We start from the raw sequence: 23,845 nt of genomic DNA, 5'->3' as shown, positions 1-23,845 counted from the left end.
GTGGTAAGAGAAGCCCTATGTCTTTTAAACGGCCGGAAAGGGGGGATATCAAGCCAATTCAGTCACTCTTGCAAAGTGTTTTACCTGCCTTTGAAATTGTAAAACAAGGTTTACAAATTACAATGATTTTGCAATAAAATTGATCCACAAAATAGATGTTTATGTAGGCACTGTAGTTCTAACTATGTACTCAAACTGAAGGGAATCCGATCCAGCTCTGTTGGTTTTTTTTACCTGATTCTATAAAAAAATGCAGTTAGCTATTATGCTAGGATTTTTGGGCTTCTAAAAAATGGGTTCCCCTATATGGTCTTGGGTCTTGAAAATTCGAAAGATGAAAGAAAGTCCTTGCCGAAGACTCCATCCACAGACTTTGGTTTCTCTTCTCTCTGCACACTCAGACCTTGCAGCTCTGCAGTTTGGTGAACAGATTCACTATTTTGTGTCAAAAGATTTTCTACCTGATACCAGAAAAGAATGAAGTGAGCCACAATGCTATGATTTTTGGGCGTCGAAAAAATGTGTTCCCTTATATAGTTGTATTGGATCTTGAAAAATCAAGAATGAGAGAAACTTCAGTAGTACCTAGCCAATATTGTCAAGCACCTAGAGCCGATGGAACTTGTTAGGCTAGGCCCTTTAAACATGTTCCATACCAGGCCGGGTCCTAATACTGCCACACCTAGGCATACTCCTACTTAGGACTGTAGCATTCCACCTTGCTTCCTCATCTACGGTCTTTGGCAGCTCAATATATGCCGGCTTTCACTCTTACCTTTTTTTTTCATGTAGCCCTTTCCACAGGCCGCCCATTCCACTCGAGTCTACTCTGTGGTAACTTCACCCTGACAACATTTTTTTTACCAAGTAACTCTTTCAATGTAGTCTTCTCCATCCATAGGTCCCCTTCTGTGACTCGAACACGTGAGGTGGTAACTGGTGGCTGCTCTGATAACAAATGTTAGGTACCTAACCAATAAGTTAGGTTATGCCCATTAAACATGTAACTTACCATGCCGTCAAACCTAGTTACATACCTAGGCCGGCCCACACTTAGGACTGTTGCAAACATTTTGCCAAAGACTCAGTTTAGTGACCTTGATTTCTGTTCTGTCTACTTAGCCTTTGCTTCTCTAGACTTTGGCGTGCAGATTCATTGTTTTGTGTTACAACTTACAAGAAGTGGGGTTCTAGTACCTTGATTGAATCAACACTTGTACATATGTAGATATGTATGCCAAATGTGGGTCTCTGAAATGGGCTCATTGGGTATTCATGGGAGTTCAGAACTTGTTGATCATAGGAATTTAATAGAATGGAATGTTGGTTTCCTTCTCTCTCTCTCTCTCTCTCTTTGGGGGGGGGGGGGGGGGGGGGGGTTGGTTGGGAAGGAAAAGACACATAACTGGCTTGACATTGGACGAGGTATGATGAATGCCTCTAGTTTTAAGTTTAGCCAATTTTCCCTATGCTTCTTTCCATGCAAAACGGGTGTAAAACAAATTTTACACATATTTTTCCACTTCAAAATAGAAAGAACAAAAAGCAGAGGTCCACTCTCTCGATCACAAACATCATCCATTAATTTTCTCTTCAATCCACATGAGAAACTTGGATTCCATCACCAATGAATGAACATGTGCCAATTTTATGAAACAAATTAAAATTTAATTCAAGGGTTAGACGCCCGATTCTTCTGTCCCATGGGATTGGATTTCAAGCGATTGAAAAGAAGGGGGAATATCACTTCTTCATATGGCTTTAGAACTACGCGATGACAAAGTGAAAAAGTTGACACACCCATATCCTATTTTATTCGATAATAGCACTACCTACATTTTTTTTGTGATTTACTAGGGACCATAGTAGAAGGCATTTTGCAGAGCGGCCCCCTCAGATGAATTATATGAATAAGACAAAATCTGAGCCTATGTGTCTGCTCTCTCATGCAACACCGCTCCGCGAAATGCCTTCTGCGATGGTACCTAGCAGATCCCACTTTTTTTATGCTTTTTAATCTGCTTGTAAGACCTATTACAACTTACAAGTTACAACACACAAGATGCTATTAACATACAATCATAAAAAATGTAAAACAAAGTGAGGTGTCATTATCAAAACATATTTGTGCAGATATCAGCCGCCTAGAATAATACTCAATAGAATATACGTACAAACCATGCATGCTGTTGAGGTCATCAGCCTTTCTAGAGAGACTGCTGAGTAGAACAAAGCCACGATAAAAACCAAACCCTAATTCTGTCTTTCGCTCTTATTTCCCTTCTTTCTCCCTCCTTGAATTCAATAAAAAAACCCTAATTCTTGCAGCTTTTGTCAACTGGTTTTCTGTTCTCAGGTGATTTATTTTTTCTCTTTCTTTTCATCTTCGTTTTGTGTTTCGTTCTCATGTGGATCTCGGTAGAAAAGAAAAGCCCTAATTTTGTTTTATATGAGATGCAGAATAAGAGTAGAAGCCCTAATTCTTGGTCTAGGGTTTTTTTTTTTTCTCGAGTTGATGACAAGGCTCGACCTTTACAGGAATTAACACTAGTTTTCTAAATACCCTAATTTTGTTATGTATGAGATGCGAAATATAAGGAGTAGCCCTAATTCTTTTGTGCTAGGGTTTTTTTTTTCTTCTCGAGTTGATGACAAGGCTCGACCTTTATAGGAATTAACTCTAGTTTTCGAAATACCCTAATTTTGTTGTATATGAGATGTGGAATAAAAGGAGGATAAGCCCTAATTCTTGTTCTAGGGTGTTTTCTCGAATTGATGGCAAGGCTTGACTTTTATAGGAATTAATTGTAGTTTTCGTAATACCCTAATTTTGTCGTATATGAGATGTTGAATAAAAGGAGAAGCCTTAATTCTTGTTCTAGGGTTTTTTCTAGAATTGATGACAAGGCTCGAACTTTACAGGAATTAACTCTAATTTTGTAGCTCTGTTCCTTTCCTGATGTTGTTACCTGGTTATGATCATCCCTTGGCTAGTGAGTCTGAGTTTTGAATTGTATTCGAGATTCAAAGTTCTCTGTTTAAGACCTAAACCTTAAAAAAAAGCAACTGCATTTAATATCCGTCTGGGTCTCGATTATCTCTATGATTGAATTTTTTAGTTTTCAGTCATATTTACGGCCGAAAGTTTCCCTAATTTGAGTAGCAAGTTATGAGCTTTCCTCTTAGGACTCAGGGTTTGGCATGATATCTTTCTGTTAAGGGTGGGAGTGGAGTTCTAATATGAACTTCAGTATGCAGCCAAATTGAAGAGAAAACCATGATTCTCGCTGATTTCTAGTTTTTCCTTCTGAGTGGGATTTAAATCTAGTTTATGATTAATCTTTGGATTTAGATTTTGTTTGATCTAGGTTTATTGGACAGAAACAGTGGCTTGATTTTTACACTTTAACTAGTTACATGGTTAGTCTGTTTTGGAGAAGACTATTCCTGAACCTTGATCTTTTTAAAAAAAAAATTCATATGTGTGTTTGTTGTGGCATAAATTCATAGGGGGTGAAGATGTCAACTCCTGCGAGGAAGAGGCTAATGAGGGATTTCAAGAGGTTGCAGCAGGACCCTCCTGCGGGTATTAGTGGTGCCCCCCAAGATAACAATATAATGCTCTGGAATGCTGTTATCTTTGGGTAAGTTAGAAAGGAGCTGCTCTTTTTTATTTTTTGATTCCTGACTTTAGTTCTTTTGATCTTATACATTTATTGGTTTTGAGCACTTTTGGGCTATACTAATATCTTTTGTGGGTTTAAAATGCAGTCCGGATGATACTCCTTGGGATGGAGGTGAGTAATTTTAACCCCTAGGCTCTGATTCAAATGGTTATTAAACATTGTAGCAGATTGGCTGTTTATTGTTATTCGTAAGATTTGCATATTGTTGTAGATAGACATTATTGTTATTCTGTTTATAAAGTTGGTTCTGTTAAGTTTCATAAAAATAAAAAATAAAAATAAAGTTGTTTCTGTTTATACCCAAGGAGAAGAAAGAGTGATTTTCGCCATCGTCTGATTTTTATGTATGCAATTCCACTCTTCCGATAGAGCTAGGTTTTTCCTATCTTTCTACGATTCTCTCTTTTTCTGATCTGACGTGCGGTCTGGCCGGTTTTCAACATCGTTTGAGTTGGATTTTTAGGTGTTTTATACTACTTTAGCTCGGCGGTCGATAGGATTACTTTGCAAGGAATCAGGCTGCTCCTGGGCCAGAGTAGTACTAGGATGGGTGACCTCCTCGGAAGTCCTTGTGTTGCACCCCTGTCTCTTTTAGCCATTAAAAAATAAATAAAAAATATCAGGCCATGCTTTCAAACCAATGCTTTCATTGGGCATGGTGCATCCATCAGCTGTTGTTCTGCCAAAGGATCACGAAATCTAGATATATCAGTCACACTAAACCTTTCACTTTGTGACTCATCTGATAGAAATGGAATTGTGGGGAGATCATATATTTCTGAGTCTCTTCACAGGAGAAATCTTTTCAGGCAAACATTTTAGTCTGCAGGAGTATACACACTTCGTGAGAATGCTTTAGGAGTTCCTTCACATGCTGCACATGAGAAGATTGTGTGTTGCTACTGAACCTTGGAGGACCAGAGATGCTTCATGGTGTTCAACCATTCTTATTCAATATATTTGCAGATTCAGATATAATATGACTTCCCATGATTTTCCAGTTTCTTTAATTGGCTCAACTAATTTCAGTTCTCAGAGATCTAGAAAGTAAAGAAGCGTATGCTTCTATTAGGGGTGGCTCACCGTTGCGGAAGATAACAGATGAGCAAGGACATGCACTGAAATTGGCCCTCAAAGCAAAGCAAATGCCTTTAAATGCGTATGTTGGAATGCGATATTGGCATCCTTTTACCGAGGAATTATTATCCTCAGTTTTCAAGCTTCCGTCTTCTTCGTAGCATCTTCAGGGAAGATTCATATTTGGCAAGGCTACCAGTTTCTATTAAACAGACATGGTATCATCATGAGGGTTATATTAAGTAGATGGCTGACTTGATTGAGAAAGAACTGAAGAGTTTCTGTAAGGTTGGAGAGTTTTTGATATTCTTCCACGCTCATGGAGTGCCTCATAGGTATGTTGAGGATGCGGGAGATCCTTATAATGATCAGAAGGAGGAGTGTATCGATTTGATCATGGGAGAGTTGAAATCTAGAGGAGTTGATAATGAACACAATCTTGCCTATCTGAGCTGAGTTGGACCTGTACAGTGATTGAAATCCCATACTGATGAAGTGATTGTTGAGCTCGGCCAGAAAGGCGTGAAGAATATCTTAGCTGTTCCAGTAAGTTTTGTAAGCGAGCATATAGAGACCCTGGAATAGATTGATATGGAGTACAAGGAGTTGGCTCTCAAATTTGGCATTGAGAACTGGGGTAGTATGCCGGCTATGGGTTGCACTTCTTCCTTCATCTCAGATCTAGCAGATGCTGTACCTTCTGCGATAGCTATGTCAACAGCAACTGACATGTCTGGAGAAGCCAATTCAGATCCCATGAGATATGTGACCAATTTGTCTTTTGGTTCAATTCTTGCATTTTTTTTGCTGTTACCTCAAGACTGATCCCAACATTCAAGAATTAACTCCACTAGGAATTCTGGGACTGAAACTACAGTTTAAATAACTCTCTTTCATAGTAAAAGTTACTAAGAAGTATCGAAATCAAATTGTGCAAGATACGAAGAATTCCACTTGAGAATGAGGTGATGCAAATGGCAAATAGAAGAAATAAAAAAGCAGCAGAAAAGGTTGTTCTGTTTATCAAACTTAGGTTTGCTGCTAATCTTCCCAAATTTTCGTTGGAGAAGTTATTGTTGAAGAATTGCTATTTGTTTGATATGATTTGCGTGTATTTATTTTCAGAAAGTTTCCTTTCTTGAATTCTATGTGCTAAGCAAGAAGGGAGAGAGAGAGAGAGAGAGAGAGAGAGAGGGGGGGGGGTGGTGTATTTCCAAGGGGGTATACAAGTTACCCCGTTTCTAATTAGTACCTCCAAGGGAGTATGTGACTTACCCTACTTTAGGGAAAATGACAGGCGAAAGAGGAAGCTACTTACAACATCCTGAAGGGTAAGTCACACGACCACTGGAACGACTACCACTTTTTCATAGGAAGTAAATGCAAGTTTTTTTTTCCCAATGGTAAAAGGATCAAATTTCATTAAAAGTGGCTAAGATGGTCCAATACAAGGAAAGAGATTGAGAATATACGAAAAGGAAACTAAAAGGAACAGCATGACCACATTAAGGGGGAAGAAAATCGAAAATCTCAAAATCCTCATTCTAAGCCTCGTTACTAGCCATCCTGTCTGCATCCTTGTGAGCCGATCTCCACCTGATATGGCAAAAGGAGATACTCGAAGAGCCAGCAATACCGTTTATCTCATTGAAGAAGGCTGCAAATCTCCAAGGGGGAGGAAGAGATCCAGATAACCACTGAATGACATTTAAGGAGACTTCTTCCACCATTACTTTATTAAGATCCTCACCCACAAGGAGCTTGATCCCTTTATGTACCGCACACACTCCTGCCTCATTAGAATTAGCCATCCCAATAGGGCCTGCAAAAGCCCATCTCACGACTCCATCAGCGTCCCTGAGTACTCCTCCAATACCTGCCGGACCCGGATTTCCGAGGCTAGAACCGTTGAAGTTAAGCTTCAAGAAGCCACTAGCCGGAGACTCCAAGCTTAAACAATTTGAGTACTCCTCTCCGTGCCGAAACAAACCTCGCGCCAACCCTGCTAGAGATCATAGCAGAGAGAAACCGGAAGCTAGGAAGAGACTTGGCCCAAAAGATAGTCAAAGCCAACACCGTAGGAAATAAAAAAGAAACACTCTTGGCCTAAGTTATAAATTCCGTTCCGTTCCGGCCAAAACGGACAAGTATTCCGGTTTTGACTCGGATTCCGGAACAGAACTGTCATATTTTCCGTTCTGGTCCAAATTTTGGACAATTCTGGTCGTTCCGGCCGGAATTCCGGACGAAACAGGCGGAATGCCTTGTTTTGTCCGGAATTCCCCATTTTTATGTTTTTTTATATCTACTTGCTCCCTCTTCTTAATTCTCTTTTCTTCTTCACCCTTCTTCTTAGTATTTACATGTAAAGGCATTTAAGTAAATGGATCTATTTAGTTAAGATTTACATGTAAATAAGGGAATACCCCGCATTTGGATCTATTAAAAATAGTTTAAAGACCCAAATCTAAAAGGATAAAAGGTCAACTCTTCAGTTCTAGTACAAAATTCAGAAAAAAAACGGGTCGGGTCAAAATCTTAAACTTCCAACCAGTGGGGTACTTTTCCAGTTTTAAAAATTCATAAATTCTATAATGTCTAAACACTATTAAATCTCAAAAGTCCAGTAAAAAAATTTCATAATTTGGTCTCTAAAATTTTTTCATCTTGTCAAGCATTGGTCAACACAGATAGTGATTTTCCTTTAAATGCTGGATCGTTTACATATTTTTTTCATTTAATTGTTTATTATATTTTTCTAACAATTTCTGTTTTTTTTTTTATTTTTCATGTTTTTAATTATTAAAAAAAAAATTTCCCTCGTCGTAGCGGAACAAAAAATTTCGAACGAAACACTGGACGAAACATCGAAACGTTTCGTTTCAGTCGCCAAAACGAAACGGCGAACGTAACAGAATTTATAACTTAGCTCTTGGCTCTTCCCCTAAAGATCTTGTCATTTCTCTCGTCGAAGTAAATGCAAGTTGTACCCCCTAATTTACCTCCACTGGAGCATACCCTAATAGAAATGAATTGACGGATATACCTTTGGTGGCGACTTGATTTTCTTGGGCTAGAAATCATAGCAGAAGTAGATTGGACCGTTTCTTCGTGTGCTGCCAATTGAATTCCTTTAATCCCAAACCCTTGCCAAAGTGCTTTGCCTAAACCAGCTTCTGACCATTGGCTCATTCTCCTGGATTGAGGATTGAGTCCCGTGGTTCGATCCCCTTTCAGTTTGAGCTTGCTTGGGTAGAAGATCCAGTGATGAAAGAAAAATTGATAGGCCACAAACTTCAATATGTCAAAGGCAAGATGGTGTCATCGAGAGGAGAAATTAGGGCTGATCTTTTTTCTTTGGAGGGGACCGAGCTTCGAGGCCAGATGGATTTTGTCTTTCCTTTTTCCATTTGTGTTGGGATTTGTGAAAGATGGTTTGCCTTTCTCATGGGTCCATGGAGTTGTATAAAAGCACAAGAGCTACTTTTGTTGCTGTCATTAGGGGTGTTCGTTCGGTTATATAACAGAACCAAATAGACCGAAATTTGATAACCGAAATAATTTCGGTGATCAAATTTCGATAACCGAAACCGAACCGAAATTTCCAAAAACCGAACCGAAACCGAACTGATTAAAAATTCGGTTATTCGGTTTTAACCGAATAACCGAATAGTGGGAGAAAAAGAGGAAAAAAGCAAAATCTTGATTTGGATTGGAGGGCTAGGATCATCCTATTAAAATGATTTTTTGAGCACAAACTAATTAAGTTATGATAAATCAAATGGATGGTTTTGATCATCCTACGGAGTGACCATATAGCACTTTTTTTTGGAAAAATAATGGTTTTTTTTTGTTTTTGTTTTGAGATAACCGAAACCGAAACCGAATAGCCGAATTTCCAAAAAAAAAATAACCGAAACCGAACCGACCAAACCAATTCGGTTCGGTTCGGTTATTCGGTTATAACTGAATAATGAACACCCCTAGCTGTCATTCTCAAGAAGGATGACACAGTGATTATCAGATTTTCACACCATTTGTCTTGTCGACTGTGTCTACAAGGTGTTTGAAAATTTTGTGGTTGATCGGGAAAAGGATTATGAACAAAGTAGTCTCAATTTATCAAAGTGCTTTCATTCAAGGGCTTCGAATTATGGATAATGCGTTTCTTACTAACGAGATGATGGAATACTTCGATCCCTCATGATTTTTAGAGTCGATATGGAAAAAACGTATGATATAGTTCAGTGGGGCTGCATAACTACCTTATGAGTCGTATGGGGGTTCAACAATAGATGACTGTCCTAGATAAGAAAATTTCTATTATCTGCTTGTTTTTCAATTCTAATCAGTGGATCACTGAAAGAACTTTTTAAATCCTCTTGTGGCCTCAGACCTGGAGATTTGTTGTCTCCTTTACTTTTTTTGCCTCTTGCCGATTCTCCTAGTAGAATGGTTGAAAAGGGAAGGAGATCCAGGCTCATAGAGGGTTTGAAATCATGGTTTAAAATTTCGGTTTTGGTAACTGTTTTGGACTAATTTGGTTCGAAATGCCGGACCGAATTTTCAAAATTTCGAACTGAAATTTTGTAACAATTTTTTTCTTGTAATAAATAATGGCATTTAAACCGAAATCCGAAATTTCGTAAATGGCAAAAAATGAAATTTCGGAAAATTTTGGTTTCGGTCCCCACCGAATCGGATTTCGGTCGAAATTTAAAACCATGTTTCAAATTGAGCTCTTCAGTGGTGGAAGTTTCTCATCTTCAGTCAGTAAAGCTTATGGAAATAAAGTTATGAAATTGGAGCTATTCTTTGTTATGAGATTGTGAACCCCAATTGAAGTTGGAGCGATACTTCATGTGGGCCCCACTTGAAGACGGTTGCTTTGGCTTCTCTCCTCTTTTTCGTGGATGGCCCACCATAATTTCATTTCTATCTTTCCTAGAAATGGCTCTGCCTTGTACTATAATCTTTGAATAGTTGAAAACAGTGAAGATTTGTTGAAATGCTAAAAAATCTGCATTATTGTATTTATATTTTCTGACTTCTATTCAACTTTAAGTTGTCTGCATTTATGAGTGAGTTATTCTTGTTTTTTGTTCCTACTGAGTTGTTAATTTCGATATCTTATTCTTGTTTTTTGTTCCCACTGAGTTGTTTATTTAGATATCTTAAAATCTCCTTTGAGTCTGCAGGTACGTTTAAGTTGACACTTCAGTTTACAGAGGATTATCCAAATAAGCCACCAACGGTTCGATTTGTTTCTCGAATGTTCCATCCAAATAGTAAGTTGAAAGCAACATGAATCTCATTGAAAATATCCAACACTTCCTCTGATGGGCTCATAAAGTTTTGTTTCTAAATTTTTTAACCTGAGATGGAATGTCCCAGCAAAGGACATTCCATTTTACCTTGTTGATACACAACATACCATGTCACTTCAGTTTTACATTTCCTGTAGTGTCATTTCTTGTCATGTCAAGAAGCTTCCAAGTGCCAGCATGACAAAAAACCAAAATGTAGAAGTGGTTAAGCTGGATTATCTCTCTTACTGTGTTATTGTTTTATCCGTCACAATATACTTTAAATTTTATTGAAGGTTATGTTCAAGTCTTGATTTAGTGCTTGCAAGTTCTAACTTCCTTTTTGTCTTGAATTTCTATAGTCTATGCGGATGGGAGTATTTGCTTGGACATCCTACAGAATCAATGGAGTCCTATTTATGATGTAGCTGCAATACTCACATCAATCCAGGTACATTAGTGTATGTCATTTATCACTTGATAAGTAATGAGTTTGATTTGCTTTCTCCCATTCTCCCTTGTCACTTTTTAACATGTGAAATAAAAGCATTACTTGGAAACAAAGAACCAAAACATCCCCATAGACAGAAGGGGACAAATACCGCACAAAACAAAGATATGTGATGCCAATACATCATCTCAAACCCAAATTTTCCAACGGGTCAGAAAGTCAGAAATGAATTTGATTTACTCCATTTGCTATTTATATTTTACTGAAAAACTTTGGCGAAATAAATTAATAATAACTTTAACCTATGTACCTTTGCTAGTAGGTCTGACAATGGTTGGTAGTTACGCACAAATGGGAAATGCATGTGAGGTACGCTGAGTGAGAGGCCAAAAACCAGTGAATTAACGATTTACTGGGCCAGCTTTCCATATACTGGTATCCCATGAAGTGCCTTGCAGAAGTAGGCTGAGTGATTGTACTGAAACTTGTGACTTTTCTTATTCGGTCCTGTTCGTTTTAGATTATGACAACCGATTATCAGTTGTTTTGGGCTGACAATCGGTTGTCATAATCTAAAACGAACAGGGCCTCATTGTCTTTAGATTATTCCATGACTTTCAGTTATGTTTTCTCAAGACTTGTTTTGGCAGATCGCACAGGTCTTACTTCTATACCATCTATGGATATGATATAAACATTTGCTTGGAGTATATACATGTTGATTTATGCTATTCTTGTGATATCTGAGCTGGTTTTCTGAAAGCTTATTTCAAATGACTTCAATCATGATTAATCTCTTTTGCAGTCCCTACTTTGTGACCCAAATCCAAACTCGCCAGCAAATTCAGAAGCAGCACGTATGTTCAGTGAGAATAAGCGTGAGTACAACCGTAGAGTACGAGAAATTGTTGAGCAGAGCTGAACTGCAGACTGATCCTGAACTTGGTATACTTAATCCAGAGTATGTTTGGTCAAATATTGGCACATAAACATTGGATTCCAACTTGTCACGTTTTGTGTAAGAGGTTTCTTTTGTAGGATTTTTGTCGGCAGTTTAGCTCTTCTTGTGTCCTGAAATGCACATTTCTGATTGTGTACAGAGAATTCCATGTATCAATTTCCATTTCAGATAATTTTGGAAGCAACCTTTGCTGATACTCTACATCAAGATCAGACCATGTTTGAATTTCTTGGGCTGTAATAACCATCTATAAATAATATGGAAAGTTTAGATCTTAAGTTATAATTTATCTATTGGCTGATGTGTTTGATTGATAGCCTGTTTATGTGTTGGCATGCCTCCTCGACCGGGCCAGTCCCAACGGTTTTGACTGATTAAAGGTGCTTTGGGTAGGATTTCTCCTTCAATGGATTCAAATCCAGGAAACGAACAAGTAGTCCTATTGGGCATGTTAAACGAAGTTTTTATTTGGAGTGTCACATGGTTCGATTTTTGGGAATTCGGGTTGAGCTTTTACCATAAAATTGGGTTCGGGTTCCGAGTGTCGGTTTTTTGTTGGCAGAAGATGGGTTGGGTTGGGTTGCGGCCAGCCCTAGCCCAACCTAAGGTAACATTCCCTCAACCTAACCTGACACCCAACTCGAGCTTTGGGTCGAGGAGAGATCCCGTTATTTTCTTAATCGGGTCGGATTAGGTCGGTTTGGCCTGTGCAAAAATAGAAAAAAATAACAAAATGTATAATCCCATAAATTTGAAAATTGCAACAAAATTGGAAGATGATAGGACATGAATTAGGTTCAGATCGGGTTGCCCAAGGCCTCAATCCTAACACAAACCGAAATTAAATTGGGTCGGTTGGCCTTTCCCAACCCTAACTTAAGCCAACCCAAACCAAAATAGCGTTAAGCCTGGCCAAGGTTGCGTCCCATAGTGGAAACCTCCATACCTCATAACCCTAAATCTTCTTAAATTTTGTTCATTTTGAGATTAGATCCCTACTTTTTTTGTAGTGGTGCAACTTGGGTCCGGTTTAACCTGATTTCTGGTCTGGTTGGGTTGGTCTTCCGACGAGTGGGGTTGGGAAAAGCCAACCCGATTTAGTTATGGGTTCGGTTAGGGTTGAGGCCTTAGGCAACCAGACCTAAACCTGACATCCTCCCACTAATTTTATCATGATTTTATTGAGACGTGAACTTGACCCAACCCGGAAGTCAATATTCAATTTTTTTGAATATATTTTTTTTCTGATTTTGCCCCGGGCCAACCCAAACCCCATGCAACCCGAGGTTAGACGGGTTAGGGTAGGATTGAGAGATTTAAAGGTGGGTTTAGTAAGGGTTGACTCTCCTGACTCGGGTCAGGTTTGACTCGGGTTGGATCGGGTTTGGGTTGGAAAAAGGGTTCCTCGGGTCGGGTTGAACTTCGTCAGGCTGGAAAAATGGGTTCCTCGGGTCGGGTTTGGTTGGGTCCAGTTGGGTTCGCCTCAACTGGACCCAACCCGACCCAAGTTGCACCCTTACTATGTTGCATGTCTAACAGAGTGGGGGTTTATTTGTTATTTTTTCAAAAAATATGGGTATCTTTTTATGGAAAAATGGATATTAATCTGGTGTTGCACACGTGGTGCAGAAGGGATATTTGGGAACCTCCCTGAAACGTGCAAGTGTTCACAACAGCTTCGTGATGGCCCACTAGATCTCAATGTATCAATCCGACCGTTGATCTTCCATGTGTTTCACCTCCATCATCCCAAAATCAGCCATTCATTTTATTGTGAACGGTTGAGATTAAAATGCATGTGATTTTTTTAATTTTTTGGACATTGTACCTATTCTGTTAATTTATCTTTTTAGAGAATCTCAAAAGGAGCTTCCATATTCTCAAAGACATGTATTTGGAGAGCCCAACCGCCACCTCTTGCTCTCTCTGCTTGCTTTAACCAAAACATAATTTCCCAAATACCGATGAGGATGACAACCCAAATACTTTGGAAAACTGGAAAAATAATGAAAAGCAAGCCACTTATTCTTGGAAAAATACTCATTTATTTGAGACTCGAAAACGGTTCCTACACACATGTGTAGATAAGTTATCTACACACTAGCTTAAAATAGAGTGGGGGCCACATTATTTGGGTGATCCAAACCATTCATTTTTAAGGCCCTCACATAGATAGGGTGTCTACAAAAAATCAAATCCATTGGATCATCTTAACCATTCGAACTGTGGAGGCAAAAAATGGACTAATTTGTGAAGGTTTAAAGACATCCATTTTACCTCCACAAATCGTAGGGTTGGGATGATCCTATGGATCTGATTTTTTGTAGACACCCTATCTATGTGAGGGCCTTTAAAATGGATGGATTGGATCACCCGAACAATGTGGGCCCCCACTGTATTTTAAGCTAGTGTGTAGAGAACTCTCTACACATGTGTTGGAACCGTTTTCTCCTATTATATATATGGTAGTCTTTAGTTTTTTCATATTCTTGCAGTTTCTAATGGCAGAGTCCGAAGATAATGGTGATGATGATGATGGATACTGTTATTATGATGATGACGACGATGGCGATGAAAAAGATGATGAAGATGACGAGGACGATGATGATGATGATGATGATAGTGATGGTACATCTAGGATTGATTATCGTTCTTTGACGGACATAATGGAAATGACTCATCTGTATGACAATTCTCAATTTTACAGTAATAATGCTTAGGGTGCACCTGGCTATAGTGTTTGTGATACCTTTGATGATGGGGATTTCTCATGTGGGTCTGAATTTGATGCAAATCTATCTGACTATGATGGTCTATGGTAATTCTAATGTAGGTAATCTTATGCTTTGGATGACTAAACTACATCTGGGTATCTTCCTTTTGCTTTATCTTTTGGATGGGATCATTTAGATGATTATGATGCTTAGTTTTCTTGTGTTGGAGATACTTATATTGAGTTGGTTATCATCTCAATGCATGGATGATTCCCTTTAGGTATGTGAACTGAGATGTAAAGTAGTCAGAGCAGTTTAAGTTTTGTTTTTTTTTTTCCTCCCATTATTACCCTGTTAGCATGAAAAATATCATTTAAAGAAGGAGAGAGAAAAAAAACAAGAACAAATAAGTAGTGCTATTGATCTAATTTTATGATATATTATTAGATAATCTTTCAATAGTCAGCAAACCACCTTTTTTTTTCCTACTGCAATTTTACCCATCATCGTAATGGCCAAGAAGAGAGGAGAAAACTTAAGCCTTCACGCGGTGTTTTGCAAATTTAGTCCCACATCGGGAGAGAGGAGAAAACTTGTGTGGAGCTGTGGGTATAAATACCGGCCGCGGGTTAATGAGAAAATTGCCTTAAACGAATGAGTAAGGAAAACAAAGCGAACGGTGGGACCTGCTCGACGCGCTTATAAATTGTTTTGCGGATTTAAATTCGGATATCTATTTATGAATTCGAATTCGGATTTTGCGGATTTAAATTTGGATATCTGTCTATGAATTTGGATAAACGGACACGTTCAAATTCGGATTTGAATCCAGATAAACGGATCATCTGTGTTCGAATTCAGATATCCGTTTATGAATTCGGATTTGAATACGGATACGGATATTATTCGAATTAAATTCGGATTTGAATCCGGATAAACGGATACGGATAATATCCGAATTTGAATAATATCCGTCGGATGCGAATTCGGTAATAAATTTTAATTATCCGTCGAAGTCGAATTCGGATACAGATACTGAATTTTGTAAACGAATTCGGATTCGGATATAGCACTTATCCGATTCGAATTCGATCCGTTCACACCCCTACCGCCCTACGAATCACGACTGAATGCAAAAATACATTGTATGGAAATGATCAAATCGTAGTACCATTCCACTTTAGTCTTTAATTTTTCAAAAGAAATCCCGTTCTAAAAGTGCTTTCCTTTTATTGAACCACCAGCCTTTGTTTTTGGAAGGGAGATCAAAGGAGGAGTCCCTCGTATAACAATGAGGTGCATTTATTATCTTGTACAAGATAACTATTTCCTCATGGATGTGATCAATAATGACTAAGATCACTTGGGCCCACTTTGTACGAAGAACAGAAAGTTAAGATACCAATAGAAAACTCTACAGATTTGAAGGGTTGACACTCCTAAACCCACGGTTCAGGTTGGGTCGGGTTAAGGTTTATGGAAAAATGGATATTAATCTGGCGTTGCAAGTTTTCCTAGAAGCCTCTTGATGGCCCACTAGATCAGAGTATGATCCTCTGGTGATAGTTAGTATTAATCCGACCGTTGATCTTCCATGTGTTTCACCTCCATCGCCCAGAAATCAGCCATTCATTTTATTGTGAACGGCTGAGATTAAAATGCCTGTATATCAATGAGATTAATCTCAGCATTTCACAAGAAATTGAAAGGCTGAAAATGTTTAGGAAAAATTGCCAATGTGGGACATCAAAATACGAGAATTGCCAACAGAGTACACACTTTTGAAAAATTGTTAAAGAGGGTTGATAACCCCTTTTGAGAGTTTGATAACCCCCTCTTAGAGATTTGATAACCCCATTCCGTCCCTCTCTAATTCAAAAGTGTATCCCCCCCTTTAGAGAATCTCAAAGGAGCTTCCATTCTCAATGATATGTATTTGGATCTTGGAGAGCCCAACCCCCCCCCACCTCTTGCTCTCTCTGCATGCTATAACGAAAACATAGTTTTCCAAATACCGATGAGAATGACAACCCAAATACATTGGAAAACTGCAAAAAAAGAAAGAAAAGCAAGGCACTTATTCTTGGAAAAATAGACATACATCTGAAACATAAAAATTGAGTCTGTTATGATGATGATGGTGATGACGGTAAATCTAGGATTGATTATGAAAGTACTTATCAGTATTACAATTCTCACTTGGCTATAGGATTTGTGATATCTTCGAAGGTTGGGATTTATTATAAGATGAGGATTTCTCATGTGGGTCTGAATTTGATGCAAATCTATCTGCTCATGATGGTCTATGGTAATTCTATGTGGAACTCATGTATGTCAATGCCGGTAAAACTTAAGCATAAGATGACCAATCGGGTCATTCACAAAAAAATCAGTCATCTGTTGGGGGTTCATGGAAAAGATTCGATAACTCAAACGCCAAGTCATCTGTTGGGGGTTCATGGAAAGGATTCAATTCACATGCCCACTGGTTCTCCCTACGAAATTCTTCTTCCTCTTCCTGAGTGAAATCATTCTTGATATTGAATGTCTTTCGGATTTCGTCTGGGGTCTTACCCTTTATCATATCCGCCACTGTTTGGCAAGTCAGGTACAGCAGGCTCTTTATGTTCAGATAGTTTGCAGCCTGAAAACAGCAGAACATGAAACATAGAAGGAACACCAAAACGATCAAAATGTAAGTTCTCCAACAACTTTCATTATGGATAAATAAAAAACTTCTACGACAAGGAAACATCTTAACAGTGCAATTATTGTTTCTAACAAATATTTGTTACGAAGAGACATGCATGCCAAGGAATGCATCAATCAGATTTGTTAAGAATACAATGTTAAATAGATGTGACACAAAAAATGTAAGCAGCATGCTCTGATACCCAAATGAAATGCCAGTGCCATGTGCATTTGGAGGATTGGGGAGAAGGGAGTGGGTCCCAGTACCTCTCTTTAATTATTGAAAAGAAACAGAACCTATACTAATAGAAAATATTAGCAAACAACCTACAAAACCCCACCTTAAAGTGCATACGTCTCAAGGCCAAGAAAGACAGCAAGGGTGGGGACTAGAAACATAACATAATCATACCAATAGACGACGTATCAGCAAACTAACTACAAAACCCCACCCCAAACTATAGCGCATACGTCTCAAGGCCAAGAAACACAGCAGGGGTGGAGTGCTGTGGTGCCCGTCCGAAGAACCATTCTAAAACAATTCAGTGTCGTGGTCCTTTCTAGGCAACACTCACAATGAACCTACGAAAGCCTGCTCTCATCTCCGTGATTACGTAGACGGATTTGTTTCAATTACATATTAAGAACTTGGTCAAATTTGAATTTGCTCACTATATCCCTGAAAATCATTCTGGCTGGAACTGTGACTAGCTATGCGTGCACGCGGAGTTTTTTTTTTTTTTTTTTTGGAGGGGGGGGGGGGGATGTAATTTCAAGTAGGTCGTGACTAATCAATAAAGGCAAAGCAAGGTGATTCCTATGAACAAATTAACGTTTGAAACAACAAGAGTGTATGAATAAGAATAGCGTAGGAAACACAAGCATATTCACATCGATATGGGTGCTCTCTAGGTAATCCCGGAAAAACGAGTATTGGAGGGGTCTTTAGAAACTATGAATCCTCAACAATCGCAACTTTCTCCGGCCCCGGTGGGTACCTGCAATGCAAATGAGGCGGAAGTCCGAGCGCTTCTATTTGGTTTGCGATGGGCATTCGCGAATAATCAAAGTCCATTGATTATTGAAGGGGATTCGGCTAATGCAGTGGGTTGGGCATCTGGCTCGTCGAAGGGACCCTGGAAGCTAGAGGATCAAGTGGCCGAAATACTGGACCTAATGCGAGCCTTATCCCCCAGAATTGAACATCGGAGACGCTCGGCGAATGAAGTGGCAGACATGTTGGCGAAGGCCGGAGCTCAACAGGATGAAATGGACGTAATAGTCGTTTAGTAATACGCAATGGATAAACTCAAGCTTTGTGTCTGTAACTCTTTCTCAATATATTTACCATGTACCGCCCTAGGTATGCCTAGGGTTTTATGATTAATTGTAATAGCATACTGGGATTACTGCCAATGTTCTAAAAAGCGTTGGGCGGAGCTGGGCGGCTGACTGACCTCCCAGAGCCCAGGCGGCGCCTAGGGGTTTTGAGACGTTTTTCATTTTTTTTAAGATATTAATATATTTTCATAATATCTTGCATTTTTTTATATAAAATACAAATACTTGAATACATAATAATCCAAACCATTTTATGCATCAGCACTAAACATCAAATAATAATAAAAAGTCAAAAACACTCAGGGCCTGGGCGACCGCCTAATAATGCCCAGGCGGTGAGACTGCTTTTTTAAACGCCCAGGGCCAGGGCGGGGCGTTTTTTCTGCGCCCAGTCCTGGTTGCTAATCCATTATTAATGAAATATGTCGCTTTTCAAAAAAAATATTCACATCAAACATAGCTGCAAGACACATGCTACAAAGATGAGCATTTGAAACGCCAATAGTGTATGAATAACGAATGGCATAGGCATGTTCACATTAGACATAGCTACGGACACATGCTACAAAGATAGCTTCTTGGTACCTACTCCCCAAAATGTCTCTGATTAAATATGAATCAAATTGCGTATAACTAAATCATTAAAATATTAAAAAAAGTAGCAATTAGCTTGTTGGGAAGAGGTGGCAAACTAAGTCAAGGAGGCCTTGGATTTAGAAGTTTAAGACTGACGAATATGAATCTTCTTAGTAGATGTCTGTGGAAAAGAGAAGTGACTAAAAAGAGAAGTCCCAAAAAATGTCAAAAAAGCATTTTTCGAATTGTTGTTGTAGAATCTTCGGAAACACACAAGAAAGACTGGAAGAGAACAAAATGCAGGGAATGGGGTGGAAATGAAAAAATCTTGTGACAATCCACCTATCAAATGATTAAAAACAAGCAAATCACTCCCCTCAGCCAAACCAATGTTGATTTTTCTTTATTGAAAAAACAAAGTTGTAATTCAAAATTACAAATGGTGGAATATTTCTTGTTATTTTGTAGTTTGTCCCTTGTGACTCACTTTATGGTTTGTCCTTTATGTGGTTTGTCTATTGTGGCTCTCTTTGCCTTTTGAGCCTTTTAGCTCAAATTTTGAGTTTCCCTCCAACTCTTCTAAAGTAAGGTGAAAACCTTTAGTCCTAGATGGGAGAATGGAGGAGAAACTTATGGGTATATATATAGATCCACTTTTCTATGTCTTGTGAATGAGAAGAGGAAAAAGGGGATCCCTCGCGCATGAGCTGTCGGGTGGACCGGTGGGCTAGACCATAACACACACGCGCGCCGCCCGGCCCGGCGCAGCGGGGCTCGGCCAGCCGCGCGTGCGTGTGGGTAAGAAGCTTATTATTCTTGACCTTTCTTTGTTACCGTTTGAGAAGCCGTTTGGAAAACGTCTCCACGTAATAAGTGGGCCGTTTTGAGAGACGTCTTTACCGCACTAAAAGGTGCGGCGTTTCACCTCCAATGGGTATTTTGTTTTCTATAAAAACGGTTTTTAGAGATTAGAAAGATATCTTTTTTGCGAAAGATATCTTCTATCCTTATCTCTTCTTTTGCTTCTGGCTTTCCGTTTTCTTTTCCCCCAAAAAGTTTTGTGGTCAAGGCATTTGGCTCATATAGGCAAGTTCGATAGGCATCCGGGCCGCGTGAGTGCACACCCCTGGAGCAAGAGTTGATGTATCCTGGAGACATACGCCGTTGAACCCATCTGCACCATTGATTACTCATAGTGGGGGCGAGATTTGTCTTAAGGACAGCGAACACGCTTCGTGCCTCAACTCGATAAGTGATCTTATCTGTTTCTTTATTTACAGATTTCTTCTTACTGGATAAGTTGAATAATTCCATCTGCAAGGTATTATCTGATTACGTTTGTTTAGAATTCCCATAATTACAGATTTTCATACACTGTTTCTAACAACCAAGTTCTGAAAGACTTCCCAAAACAAGCGTTCAATCCTATTACAGGATCAGCTACAACAACAATATATTATTAGATCCATATAATCAAGACTTTGCTTAGTACCAAACACACACAAAAAAAAAGGAACATTCAAAACCCCTATATCTACTAATAATCATAGAAATGGCTCAGCAATAAAATTCTATAAACACACTTTTACAATCCCTTTTCTAAGTAACCAGCCCTACATCAACTACGCCAAATTATAGAGATAAAATACATCACGATCACTAGATTTATTCATCTGCGTTGGCTTGTGAAGGGAATTAAAAGTCGGATCATCATCCAAGAAACAACACAAAAGAAACTAAAATCATGATTCCAACAAGACCCACCAGTCAAGCAATTCCCAGAAGAGACGGAGTGAAGAAATAGCATTCGATGAATGGAACCCTAATCAAGAAAACCGTAAAAACTCAATTCAATCAAGATGACAAAAAATACCTACAAAGATCATCATCCAAGAAACAACATAAAAGAAGCTAAAATTATGATTCTATAAAGACCCACCAATCAATCAATACCCAGAAGAGGCACAAAGAGAAATAGCAGTGAACGAATCGAACCCTAATCAAGAAAATCCTGAAAACAAAAATCTAGTCCAAGAAACAACGGAAAAGAAACTAAAATCCTGATTTCCACAAGCCCCACCAACCAATCACTGTCCAGAAGAGACACAAGGAGAAATAGCAGTCAAAGAATGGAACCCTAATTAAAAAAAAAAAAAAAAAAAAAAACCCTAAAAACTCAATTCGAACAAGATAAAAAGAGAAACAACAAAGATCAACATCCAAGAAAGGAAATTCACGATTCAAACAATACCCACTAATCAATTAATAGCAGTCAACAAATAGAACCGTAATCAAATCATGATTCAAACAAGACCCACTAATCAATTAATAGCAGTCAACAAATAGAGACCTAATCAAGAAAATCATGATTCCAACAAGACCCACCAATCAATTAATAGCAGTCAAGGAATAAAACCTTAATCAAGAAAATCCTAAAAACTCAATTCATAGAACCCTAATTAAGAAAACCCTAAAAACTCAATTCATAGAACCCTAATCAAGAAAACCATAAAAACCTAATTTAAAAAAAATAACAAAGAGATGTCATAGCATATTTTCTTACCAAGATGAGATCATACAGGGTGGCCTGATCGACCTTGATAAAATCATCATCATAATCCTTGAGCTCATAATCGGTGACGGATTTGTCCTCGCTGTCTGTAGCATGTTTATTGATGTATGCAACGACCAGGGACAAGATATTTCCCGTCACGTTTGGGAGAGGAATCACATTATCAGCCCAATCATCCTCGAACAAGTATTTGATCGTCTCACATTGTTTGGCGACCTCCACATCCACATCAAAAACCTCGCCATCAGAGCTCTTTAGAGTCACTTTCTTAGACATTGTTTCAAAACCAAATCAAAGAAGAAAATCGAAGTTGAAAATCAATATATGGCATTGCAAGCCATCGAACTATGTAAAGACTACCCCATATGAAAGTTACTTTATATAGAAAAGAGGCCCTAAGAAATCGACAGTTGATATGTAAAGTACACGTTTGACTAGGGATGCCACTCGGGTCGGGCGGGTCGGGTTTTGCAAGACCCTACGCAACCCTACGCTAGGGTCAGGTCAGGTCTAATTTTTTTTTTATAAGAAAACCTTAGATCTGTAAACCCGACTCTAATTTCTATATAATGTAGATGCCGTATGGCTTTTTGAGCAAAGGATAATCAAATTACGTGCAATATGCATATTGGAGGCCGAGTTTCCTCGAATTAACTCATTGGAGGCTTGAGTTTCCTCTAATTAACTCAATCTTTCCCTTTTTATATCATCGTCTTCCCTATTTTCTTTTTTGATAGAAAGGTGTTCTATCAAGTTGGTATCAAAGCACTTTCCTGGTGGAAACCTTTGACGCGTCTTCAAAAGAATGAGCTCGGTATCAAAGATTTGATAGCTTATTCCATGGCTCTCGAGAACAAGAATGGTTTGTCATCAGAAGAAGCAGCTTTGGAAGCGAAGTTGGATGCAAAGATCGATTCGAGATTCCAAGCTTTCGAAGAGAAAATAATGAAGATGTTTAGAGAATTTCTTTCTCGAAATCCCAATCTTCCTCAGGTGATGGCACCAACACTTGGGATTAGAACTTATTCAGCTAGGTTGAGATATTGTCGTGTTGTTAGGTGTGACTAATTTAAACTTCTTAGAAGTAAAAATAAAAGAGAACTTAATATGAAATATATACATGCATCTAGCCTCTAGGATTAGGTTAATGCATAATTAGTTAGGGCTTAGGGTTGGGGAAGATGAAATGAAGAATCAAGATGGGAGAGAGAGAGAATCAACTTGAGACTTCGTTCCTTAGAAATGATGGAAAATGATTTTGATCTAGAATTTTATATGACACATATACTCTTTTTTTTTACAATATGAAGGATATATATATATATATATATATATAGAGAGAGAGAGAGAGAGAGAGAGAGAGAGAGAGAGAGAGAGAGAGAGAGAGAGAGGAAACTGTTGGTGAGCTAGCTTGCCCAATCACATGGGTCCCACATTTTGGGGAGTGATCCAAACCATTCATTTGCAAGGCCTTATCATAGATAGGGGTGTACCAAAAATCAGCTCCATAGGATCATCCTAACCCCTTCATTTGTGGAGGACAAAAATGGGGCAGATTTGTGTCTGTCCATTTTTGTCCTGCACAAATGGAGGGGTTAGGATGAACCTATGGAGCTGATTTTTGGTACACCCCCCATCTATATAAGGGACTTTCAAATGAATGGTTTGGATCATCCTAACAAAGTGGGCCCCCATGTGATTGGGCAAGCTAGCTCACCATAAGTTTGGTTAAGCTCACCAACAGTTTCCTCATATATATATATATATATATATATATATATAGACAGAAAAGTGTTGCTACTTGGTCTTGTAGCTACGCTTACTACTCGGTCGGGTTAAATATAGGGGGGGTTTGGGTGATCCAAACCAGTCATTTGAAAGCCCCTTACCTAGATTGGGTGTCAACAAAAAATCAGATCCATAGAATCATCCTAACCCATCCAACAGTGGAGGGAAAAATGGACAGACACAGTTTGTCCACAAATCTGCCCATTTTTTCCTCCACTGTTGGATGAGTTAGGATCATCCAATGGGTTTGATTTTTTATGGACACCCTATCTAGGTAAGGGGCTTTCAAATAAATGGTTTGGATCACCCAAACAATGTGAGCCTCCACTGTATTTAACCAGACCGAGTAGATAAGCTTAGCTACAAGACCGAGTAGCAACACTTTTCCGATATATATATATATATATATATATATATATATATATATATATATATATATATATATATATATATATATATATATATATATATATATATAGGAAAAGGTTTCTGAGCTCGAGCTCAGAATCCATATCTCCCATAGTTGTTTGATTCATCTAACCCATTCATTGTGTAGGTTATGATTAGGATTATGGTTTATGGTTATAGTTAGGATTGTAGGTTATGGTTAGGTTTATGATTTGTGGAGGTTTAAAATTGATAGCTAGAAGATGTTCTTCTATAGATTGAATGGTTAGGATTA

At 38.6% G+C, this 23,845-nt stretch overlaps 2 protein-coding genes and 1 pseudogene across 3 annotated transcripts; 2 read left to right on the top strand and 1 right to left on the bottom strand.

Moving 5' to 3' along the window:
* Positions 1-2,180: 2,180 nt before the first annotated feature.
* On the top strand, positions 2,181-11,782 carry LOC143875982 (ubiquitin-conjugating enzyme E2 2-like). 2 transcript variants are annotated; one of them, XM_077377561.1, is made up of 7 exons: positions 2,181-2,356; positions 3,511-3,644; positions 3,772-3,797; positions 9,962-10,051; positions 10,432-10,520; positions 11,326-11,430; positions 11,576-11,782. In XM_077377561.1, the coding sequence occupies exons 2-7, from the start codon at positions 3,520-3,522 to the stop codon at positions 11,576-11,578; spliced, it is 438 nt and encodes a 145-aa protein (XP_077233676.1). In that variant the 5' UTR covers positions 2,181-2,356; positions 3,511-3,519; the 3' UTR covers positions 11,579-11,782. The 2 variants fall into 2 exon arrangements, with proteins under 2 accessions (XP_077233676.1, XP_077233674.1); XM_077377559.1 differs by having other exon boundaries at positions 2,183-2,356; positions 11,326-11,782.
* LOC143875981 (ferrochelatase-1, chloroplastic pseudogene) lies at positions 4,305-5,951 on the top strand (annotated as a pseudogene).
* Positions 11,783-16,254: 4,472 nt separating the features above from the next.
* On the bottom strand, positions 16,255-21,739 carry LOC143875980 (SKP1-like protein 1A). The gene is made up of 2 exons (XM_077377558.1): positions 21,367-21,739; positions 16,255-16,839 (listed from the first exon to the last, which is right to left on the bottom strand). Exons 1-2 carry the CDS (start codon positions 21,649-21,651, stop codon positions 16,585-16,587), a joined length of 540 nt encoding a protein of 179 aa, XP_077233673.1. The 5' UTR covers positions 21,652-21,739; the 3' UTR covers positions 16,255-16,584.
* Positions 21,740-23,845: the final 2,106 nt, after the last annotated feature.

Source organism: Tasmannia lanceolata, unplaced genomic scaffold (assembly GCF_043159265.1).
Source record: "Tasmannia lanceolata isolate RefF3 unplaced genomic scaffold, GAP_Taslan_0.1 ptg000004l, whole genome shotgun sequence".
NCBI lineage: Eukaryota > Viridiplantae > Streptophyta > Magnoliopsida > Canellales > Winteraceae > Tasmannia > Tasmannia lanceolata.
This window is presented reverse-complemented; position numbering and strand designations above follow the sequence as displayed.

Coding starts and splice junctions, on each gene's coding strand:
- LOC143875980 (XM_077377558.1), bottom strand. CDS start 21,651: ATGTCTAAGAAAGTGACTCTAAAGAGCTCTGATGGCGAGGTTTTTGAT. Junction 16,840..21,366: donor CCCTGTATGATCTCATCTTG/GTAAGAAAATAT, acceptor TGCTGTTTTCAG/GCTGCAAACTATCTGAACAT.
- LOC143875982 (XM_077377559.1), top strand. CDS start 3,520: ATGTCAACTCCTGCGAGGAAGAGGCTAATGAGGGATTTCAAGAGGTTG. Junction 3,645..3,771: donor TGGAATGCTGTTATCTTTGG/GTAAGTTAGAAA, acceptor TTTAAAATGCAG/TCCGGATGATACTCCTTGGG. Junction 10,052..10,431: donor TCGAATGTTCCATCCAAATA/GTAAGTTGAAAG, acceptor GAATTTCTATAG/TCTATGCGGATGGGAGTATT.